Source organism: Phaseolus vulgaris, chromosome 4 (genome assembly GCF_000499845.2).
Source record: "Phaseolus vulgaris cultivar G19833 chromosome 4, P. vulgaris v2.0, whole genome shotgun sequence".
In the NCBI taxonomy this organism is placed as follows: Eukaryota; Viridiplantae; Streptophyta; class Magnoliopsida; order Fabales; family Fabaceae; genus Phaseolus; species Phaseolus vulgaris.
The window spans coordinates 46,612,683-46,621,576 of record NC_023756.2 but is presented as its reverse complement, the minus strand read 5'-3'; the positions used below and the strand labels follow the sequence as shown (position 1 = coordinate 46,621,576).

Sequence of the window (8,894 nt, the reverse complement as noted above, 5' to 3'; positions counted from 1 at the left end):
AAAAGTAATTTTATTTTTTCAAAAATTTTCTTTGTATCTCTTTCCAATTTGGAAGTGTCACACACTTACCTAAATACACTTCGACGTACTAAAAATATTACATTTGCTGAACTTATATACATACATACATACATATATATATATATATATATATATATATATATATATATATATATATATATTAACTCTTTGAAGAAACGGCATAGAAGATTCGTGTTGATAATAATAGCTCAAAAGGCAATAATGGTTAAATTATATTTAAACATAAAATGAACTTTATATTGAATTATAGTTAAAAGGTTGACTCTAAAATTATTAAATTATTATATTTCACAATCAACCCAAGAATACCATAAATGAATATGTGTGTAAGGGTTGATGAAGAAGCACAACATAATAAAATAGCTTATAATTAAATATCAAACAATATCACTTGAATAACTATAATACTATAATAAAATAAATTTATTTCTCCATTCCCCACGTCGAAAAGACTATTACTAAATAATTTTTAATTTATTAATATCAGCCAAAATGATCTCAAAACGATGGATTAGAGTAGGGCAAATTCATCTCCCAATAATAATAATAATAATAATTTCTTCCACATAAAACACAGTTATATGGATGTGTATTTTTACTCTTTCAGTATTATAAAAGTATTAACTATTTTAAATAGAGTATTATTTGCACGTGACATTTTTATTTTTTTTTTGCATTATGATATTGACTCAGAATATTTTCTTTATACTATAGAAAGGGAAAATCCATAATAAAAAAATTACAAAATGCATAATGAGTTAAATGCAGAAATATATTTTAGTCCATTTTTATGGAAAAATATAAGATTTTTACCTTTTTTTCATGGAAATAGGAAAAAAAGTATTTGTAATATAAATTTCTGAAAATAAATTAAATGTGAATTTATTTTTGGATAAGTCACGCGAATTTTTTTTAATTTTAGCAAAAATTTATTAAACTTATCAACTTACTCATTATAGAATTATCCATAATATATAGTTTTATACATTTGAAGGTGTTTGATTAAAGATAAAAATATTAATATTAATATATAAATAAATACAAACATTAATTAAAAATGAAATTTTATAAAATTAAGTTAGATTTAAAATATTTTTTTTTTAAAACGTAAATATATTTTAAGTTTATATTTTGTTTACAACACTTTCTCTTAAAAGCCATCAATAATAACTTTTCTTATCGATTAACATATTTAAACCCAAAGAATATTTTCCTTTATTAATTATGTGCAGATAATATGTGAAAAAGAAGATTCTCAAGTTTCTCAAATAATGAGTTTTCCTTTTAATTTATTTTAACAAACCAAGACCAGACATCTAGCATTATATATTGAGGAATAAATTCATCAGAGTTAATGTTTCTGAATATGAAGTCTGTAATTGAAACAAATTATATAATAAAACATTAATATCATTTTTTACTCTAAAATAAAAAATTAAATATATACCTGTTTAGTTTTTTTATGTCTTTCAAATTGCTCCTTTCAATAAATACGATAAATTTCTTGACTCTAAAACATAGTTACGAGATTTTTATTTTCTTTATTCTACTTTACAATAAAATATATAAGCAAAGATTAATTTAATAGCATGTATATAATTAATGAAAGAGTAGTTGATATTTTTTTAGCTTTATAAATTATATACACACACATATTCAAGTTTACAAATATAATTTTAAAATTAATTTAATTTTTTAAAAAAAATATTTCTTTTTTTAATTATACCCTTATACAAAATTCTCAACATATACTTATCATACAACCATATATCATAACAATATAGGGTTATAAACATAACACACATAACAATATTACAGAAAGGATATAAGAAAAGTTGAAGACTGGTATTAATTATGCAGAAGAGACAGCAAAATAACACTGCTGAAGTGTTTTGTGCAGAACATTTAACGTTGGAATGTGCAAGAAACAGCAGATTCTAAGTTGTTCCAAAACCAAATTCTCTCAATTATCCAAACCAAACAAATACCAAAAAGAAAACAAAACAAGATATTCATCACTGTTCTTTCAACCAATTATCATTTACCCTATAAATAGTTTCCACTACAAAAGGCCTATATATACTCTCACAGCCACCACGCGTCTCTCTCACAAACACCCTTAACTAGTTCTTATTTCTCTAACACCCTCTTCTCTCTTTCTCTTCTCTTTCTCTTCTTTTCTCTTCTCTCTCAGCATACATACACATACATACACATATATACACGTATACATTCTTTGTTAGTGTTGTGTTTGTTACCATGGGTAGTCTTGGTAACAGGGAAGTTGATAATCACAACCATGACGATAATGATCGTGATGATCACGTTCATGGGGTGAATTTCTCGATCCAGAGAGGATTCGGGGCGAAACTGAAGACGGGGTTGAAGGAAACTTTGTTCCCTGATGATCCCTTCAGGCAGTTCAAGAACGAGGAGAAGACAACGAGGAGGATACTGAAGGGGGTGCAATACTTCATTCCCATCTTTGAGTGGCTACCAACCTACAATTGGCGTCTCTTTTGCTCTGACTTGGTTGCTGGTTTAACCATCTCAAGCCTTGCCATCCCTCAAGGCATCAGCTATGCCAAACTTGCAGACCTTCCTCCTCTCATTGGCCTTTGTAAGAAATCACTCTTCTTTCTCTTATTTCTCTCCTTTTCTCCCTCATCCATTCATTTCTACAATCACTCTGTTTGATTGATGTTTCATTCCATGTGTTTCAGTCATTATTTGCTTTTCATCTGTGTTTGTTTGGCACCATTTAGTTATATTGCTCTCTATAGTAAAACCATTGATTTTACTCATGATAGTGTTTATGATTAGAATCAAGATTTATTTCATGAACTTTATCTAACTCAACCTTATAAAACCGGTTTATAAGATGGAATTTTCACCACTTATATACTATGAAATGTCTTAATTTTAAGTTAACGTGAGATCTCTAACATCGTTCTTTCGTTGTGCATGGATTGAATTGGTGTGAATTTTATCAGCGAAAGAAAACTGAATGGCCATCTATGGTTTAGAAACCAAGATGGAGAAATTTTTGGCATCACTTTGTGTATGGTTTGGTTGAATTCATTATGTGGGTGTGTAGAGAGTTAGTTACGTGAGTAAGTAACTCCCTTCGACAGTTTTAATGCTGTTGTGTGAGATATAAAGAAACTGATAGTTGATTCGATTTTTTAAGGTTGGGTTTGGGATGAAGAGATGAAGAATTTAAGGTAATAGGTTGTGTGTGTTGATTTGACGTTTTGGCATGATTTTATCAGATTCAAGCTTTGTCCCACCTCTAGTCTATGCTATTTTTGGGAGTTCAAGGCACATGGCAGTGGGGACGATAGCAGCAGCATCATTGCTCATTGGTCAAACCATACAAACAGTGGCAGACCCAAAAGAAGACCCAACCTTGTATCTTCATTTGATTTTCACTACCACCTTTATCACTGGTATTTTCCAGGCTTGTTTGGGAATTTTCAGGTAATTAACACATTTTCTTCTCATGTGGGGACATGTAAAGGGTCTTTCTCTAACCAAGTTTTAATGATACACTGTTACTACCTTGATAATTATGCACCAGATTATACTTTACTTTCTACTTTGCAGTTGTCAAAGGAACATTTTAATTAATGATATCAGAAAATGCTTCCAACACATCTCTTTATCAGTTGAAATCTATTAAATATGTTTCTTACAAATGAAGAATTACATATATATTTTGCAAAACTTGTTGCAGGCTGGGGATACTGGTGGACTTTTTCTCTCATTCTACCATCAATGGCTTCATGGGAGGGACAGCAGTGATTCTCATCCTCCAACAACTAAAGGGTGTGTTTGGCATGGTACATTTTTCACAAAAAACCAACTTAATTGAAGTGGTAAAGAGCATCGTCAACAATAGACACGAGGTTAGCATAGAACAAGCTCAAATTATATTTAGTGCTTTTTTGACCGACCAAAATACTAAAAGGTTGCGATACGAAATCAAATTATTACATATGAGGACAGTTCCCTCTAGAATGATAATGATATCCCAACTCAATTTTAGCCTCTTTCAACACAAGCATCAGGTTCCATAATCTCACTCACCTACACATGGAAAATATGATCGAAGCATAACACATATAATAGTAATACCTTAATCACAAAGGGCACTGATGCTTTAAAATGGAAATATCAGTTCACAACTTTTTCCCTCTTGGTTTCTTTTATACATATGTTCACTTGTTTGTTTCATTAGTTTCATCAAAAACAACTTTTTAAGAAAAGAAAATAATGATGTTTATCTATATTTTGGGAATGAATAACGTGGGTGGGGTTGTCTTTTTTACTCATTTAACAGATTAGGTGGGAACCTACAGTTCTTGGCGTGGTGTTCCTTGCTTTCTTGCAATTTACCAGACACTTGGTGAGTACCCTTTGTTGTAGCCATTCTCATCTCAGCTTTCTCCTTTTCATATATAATTTATTTGTCATAAAGAGCAAGAAGTGGCATGAGACAAGACATTTAGTGCGCCACTCAACCCTTGTTGGACCTTAAGAATTTCGTATCAGTATAATTATGCCACCAATACTAGCTAACAGTAAAGTCAAAGTTAGACAAAGAAAATATAACAATATTAATATCTCACCATACCATTGCCATATTTTAATTAAGTGATTGAATTAACATGTGTAACAAAGTTAATTATCCTAATGGATTTCACTTTTTGGTATAATCTTTTGAGTGCTGATATATTGATAATCATAGATCAAAAATTGTATTGACTAGAACTACAGTTGTAAACAGTTATCAAAATTAACATTTTTCTGATGTTTCAGAGGAACAAGAATCCAAAACTCTTTTGGGTACAGGCTATAGGTCCAATGGTGACTGTAGTAGTTGCTGGAGTTTTCACCTACCTCGTCAAGGGCCAAAAACATGGAATTCAAATTGTAAGTTAGATATTGTGATAACTTTTTTCAGTTTCCAAAAAGTATCTTAAAAATATACCAAGATTTTGTGTAATTTGTTCTTATATGAAATTGATTATTACATATAGGTGGGGCATCTAGATAAAGGATTAAATCCATTGTCCATCCACTATTTGAACTTTGATGGTAAATATTTATCAGCAGTTTTGCAAGCTGGTCTTATCACAGGGGTGTTATCATTAGCAGTAAGAAATTAAAATCTCTTCCAATCATCAGATACACTTCAATCAAAAAAATTTACCTATTCTTTTGTTTTTATTATAGGAAGGAATAGCAATAGGAAGAAGCTTTGCTGTTGCTGATAACACACCTCATGATGGGAACAAAGAAATGGTCGCTTTTGGCCTCATGAACTTATTCGGATCTTTTACTTCCTGCTACTTGACTAGTGGTGAGTTTTTATTCACACCTGCACACAAAATAACCATCTCAGTAATACTTTATCTAGATCGATGAATTGTTCACAACTCTACACCAGATTACAACTAGAAAGATAAATAACTTTTTGCTTAAGTGTGAGAATTTTAAAATTCTACTGTTCAAATCACAGTTATAAACTGATAACTTTCAATAAGTAACATTTTCCTTTTGTTTAACACTTTATAGTTCATGTTTTAAATTGCAAAACTCAACCATTTTGCTACTATATACTACTTCATGATAATGTGTTTGTCACACTTCACACACACAAAAATTGGCCTAGTTTTGGTTACAAGTGGTGTTACATGTTGGTTCTAAATCTATTGTGCAGGACCATTTTCGAAGACTGCAGTGAATTACAATGCAGGGTGCAAGACTGCAATGGCAAATGTGATACAGGCAATAATAATGGCACTGACATTACAATTTTTGGCACCATTATTTGGCTACACCCCTCTTGTTGCTCTCTCAGTGATTATTATATCTGCCATGCTTGGACTCATTCATTACGAAGAAGTCATTCATCTCTACAAAGTTGACAAGTTTGATTTTGTCATTTGCATGGCTGCCTTCCTTGGAGTTGTCTTCATAAGCATGGATGTTGGCCTCATGATTTCTGTCAGCACTCAACTCCTTCTTCTGTTCTTCATTTTAGTAACTTCTTTTCATATGAATTTTCATTTTCATATAAGTTAGGTTACGAGACTCCAACACGCCTCGCATCCGTGTTAGACACACGTATCGAACACCAACACATGTATGATATTCGTACAACACAATTCAAAAAATATTTTTTGAAACTCTGACAACATAACTTTAAAAAGAACAAATACATTAATTTCGTGTCCGTATTGTACATGTCAGTGTCGCTGCTACTAAGGGCTAACACATTAATGAATTGAACTAGATTAAATGGAGTTTGACTTTGATGATGATGATTCTATTTGCAATGAAGGTTGGACTTGGGGTTCTTAGAGCACTTCTATATGTGGCTAGACCATTGCCATGCAAGCTTGGAAAGTTAACTGAAGTAGGTTTATACAGAGACACAGAGCAATATAATGTTTCAACATTCCCAGGGGTTCTTATTATTCAACTTGGTTCTCCCGTTTACTTTGCAAATTCTAATTACGTCAAAGAAAGGTAAATTATGGATTCATCCATTGATTAGTCTTGATGCATCGCAACTATGAAAATTATTGGAATTAATTCATTTCTGCAATTTAATTTGCATTAGGATTATGAGGTATATTCGAAGTGAGCAAGCGTCTACTGGAGATGGTGTTGAGCACATCATACTTGATTTGTCAGGTGAAATTAAGATACAAAAAATTGTTTAGAATGAGTTCATTGGAATGAAATCAACTTTATTTTTGTTATTAAATGGTTAATTTACAGGGGTGACATCCATTGACTCAACTGCTATCAAAGCATTGGATGAATTAGTTAAAGTGTTGACAAAGAATGCAATTAAGGTAACATGGATTTCAAGTGCTTAGAGTAGACTCTCTTCCCAACTCATTTAACTAAATGAATATATTTAAGTGATTGTTAAGGGATAAACAATGATAATGTCGGAGATCTTACATTGACTAGAGATTAGGACATTTCATAGTATATAAGTAGATGCAAACCTTTTTTGTTTTATTATAAAAAAAAATTCTCAAGTTAGGCATCGTTATGAGACTTGACATCTTAGTTAGATTCTCTTCCCAACTTATTACTAAATGAATGTCTTTAAGTGATTGTTAAGGATAAACAATGTTAATATTAGAGATCTCACATCAACTAGAGATAAAAACATTTCATACTATATGTAGACGTAAACCTTACTCTTTTTTTTATAAAAACTCTCATTTAGGCATCACTATGAAACTTAACATCTCAATTAGGCTAACACTTCAAGTAATAACAATCATCTGCAACCACATGGAAAAAGTATTATTAAATAAAAGAGAAACGAGATAAAAAAAATATGGGAGGACTAGACTAAAACCTATCACTACAAGAAAATCATTAATAGAAACCAATTTTTAGAAACCAAAATAATTAGTTGCAATAGTAACTAAATTAGAGACCATTTTAGAAATTAAAACAAAAATTGGTTTCTAAATTAGTTTCTATTATTGTTAAATAGTTTCTAAATTGGTATCTAATTAGCAACCAAGGTTTTAACTACCAATTATTTAGTTTCTAAATTTAGTCTTTAAAACCTGGTTGCTAATTAGATACCAATTTAGAAACTATTTAACAATAATATAAACTAATTTAGAAACCAATTTTTGTTTTAGTTTTCAAAATGGTCTCTAATTTAGTTACTATTGCAACTAATTATGTTGGTATCTAAAAATTGGTTTCTATTTTATGATTTTCTTGTAGTGTAGTATATAAGTAGATGTAAACCTTACTCTCTTTTTTTATAAAAACTCTCAGTTAGGCATCACTATGACACTTGACATCTCAGTTAGGCTAATACTTCAAGTAATAACAATCATCTGCAACCACATGGAAAAAGTATTATTAAAAGAAAAGAGAAACGAGATAAAAAAAATAATGGAAGATTAGACCAAAACCTATATATTAACAAAAATGGTACATAGGTAATTTATACATGTTAATAAAAAAACTCTAAGAAAAGACTAGATGAAAGTTTATTATACTGATGAAAATAATCTCTATGAATAAAACCTATGTTAGCAAGTTTATGAGCATATGTATTCTCCCCACGAAAAATGTGAAAAACCTTACCTTATAAGCTGATTAATTTTTTTTTTCTCCTAATGTGTAGATTTTGTTCGTAAACCCAAGGCTAGAGGTGTTGGAGAAGCTTTTGGCATCAAAGTTTGTTGACAAAATTGGGAAAGAGACGTTCTATCTAACATTGGATGATGCAGTGATGGCAAGCCAATATTCACTTCGTTCAGCAAAGGGAAATGGTGAAGATACCATAGCTTAAGAAATTCATGCACTTTTTTACCCCCAAATCAATGTTAGTATTAGTATAATAATTATAATAATAATAATAATAATAATAATTGTTGTTATTATTAATTATTATTATACAACTGTTTATGGATTTGAGAAAGTTTAGCTAGTAATCAATTTTCCCATAAAGTGTAAGTGCAATATAGAGCAACACATAGCATAACTAAAAGGCTGAACATTAATTTAAACTATTTTTTTTATCTGCAAATTAATTAATCAAATTAAACTAATAATATGTAGTTTTTCTAATCATGTTTTTAGATGCCAAAATAATTTGAATGGGTTTCGAAAGCTGAGAGAGGACAATTTCTTCTAGAAAAGAAATGAATAATGAGTTATGATAATCACGTATGACATTAACTTTTTTATATTCAAATAATGAAACTAAATCAAAGTAAATGAATGAAAAATCATCAAATTCAAATTAATTTTAGATATTAAAATAATTAATTACTATTGAATTAAATTAGAGA

General features: G+C 30.0%; 1 protein-coding gene across 1 annotated transcript; it reads left to right on the top strand.

Annotated features, from left to right (window-relative positions):
* The first annotated feature begins 2,152 nt into the window (after positions 1 to 2,152).
* On the top strand, positions 2,153 to 8,550 carry LOC137838059 (probable sulfate transporter 3.5). The gene is made up of 12 exons (XM_068647277.1): positions 2,153 to 2,662; positions 3,315 to 3,522; positions 3,779 to 3,950; positions 4,385 to 4,450; positions 4,864 to 4,977; positions 5,085 to 5,201; positions 5,281 to 5,407; positions 5,768 to 6,054; positions 6,392 to 6,579; positions 6,674 to 6,747; positions 6,835 to 6,911; positions 8,225 to 8,550. The coding sequence occupies exons 1-12, from the start codon at positions 2,302 to 2,304 to the stop codon at positions 8,390 to 8,392; spliced, it is 1,959 nt and encodes a 652-aa protein (XP_068503378.1). The 5' UTR covers positions 2,153 to 2,301; the 3' UTR covers positions 8,393 to 8,550.
* Positions 8,551 to 8,894: the final 344 nt, after the last annotated feature.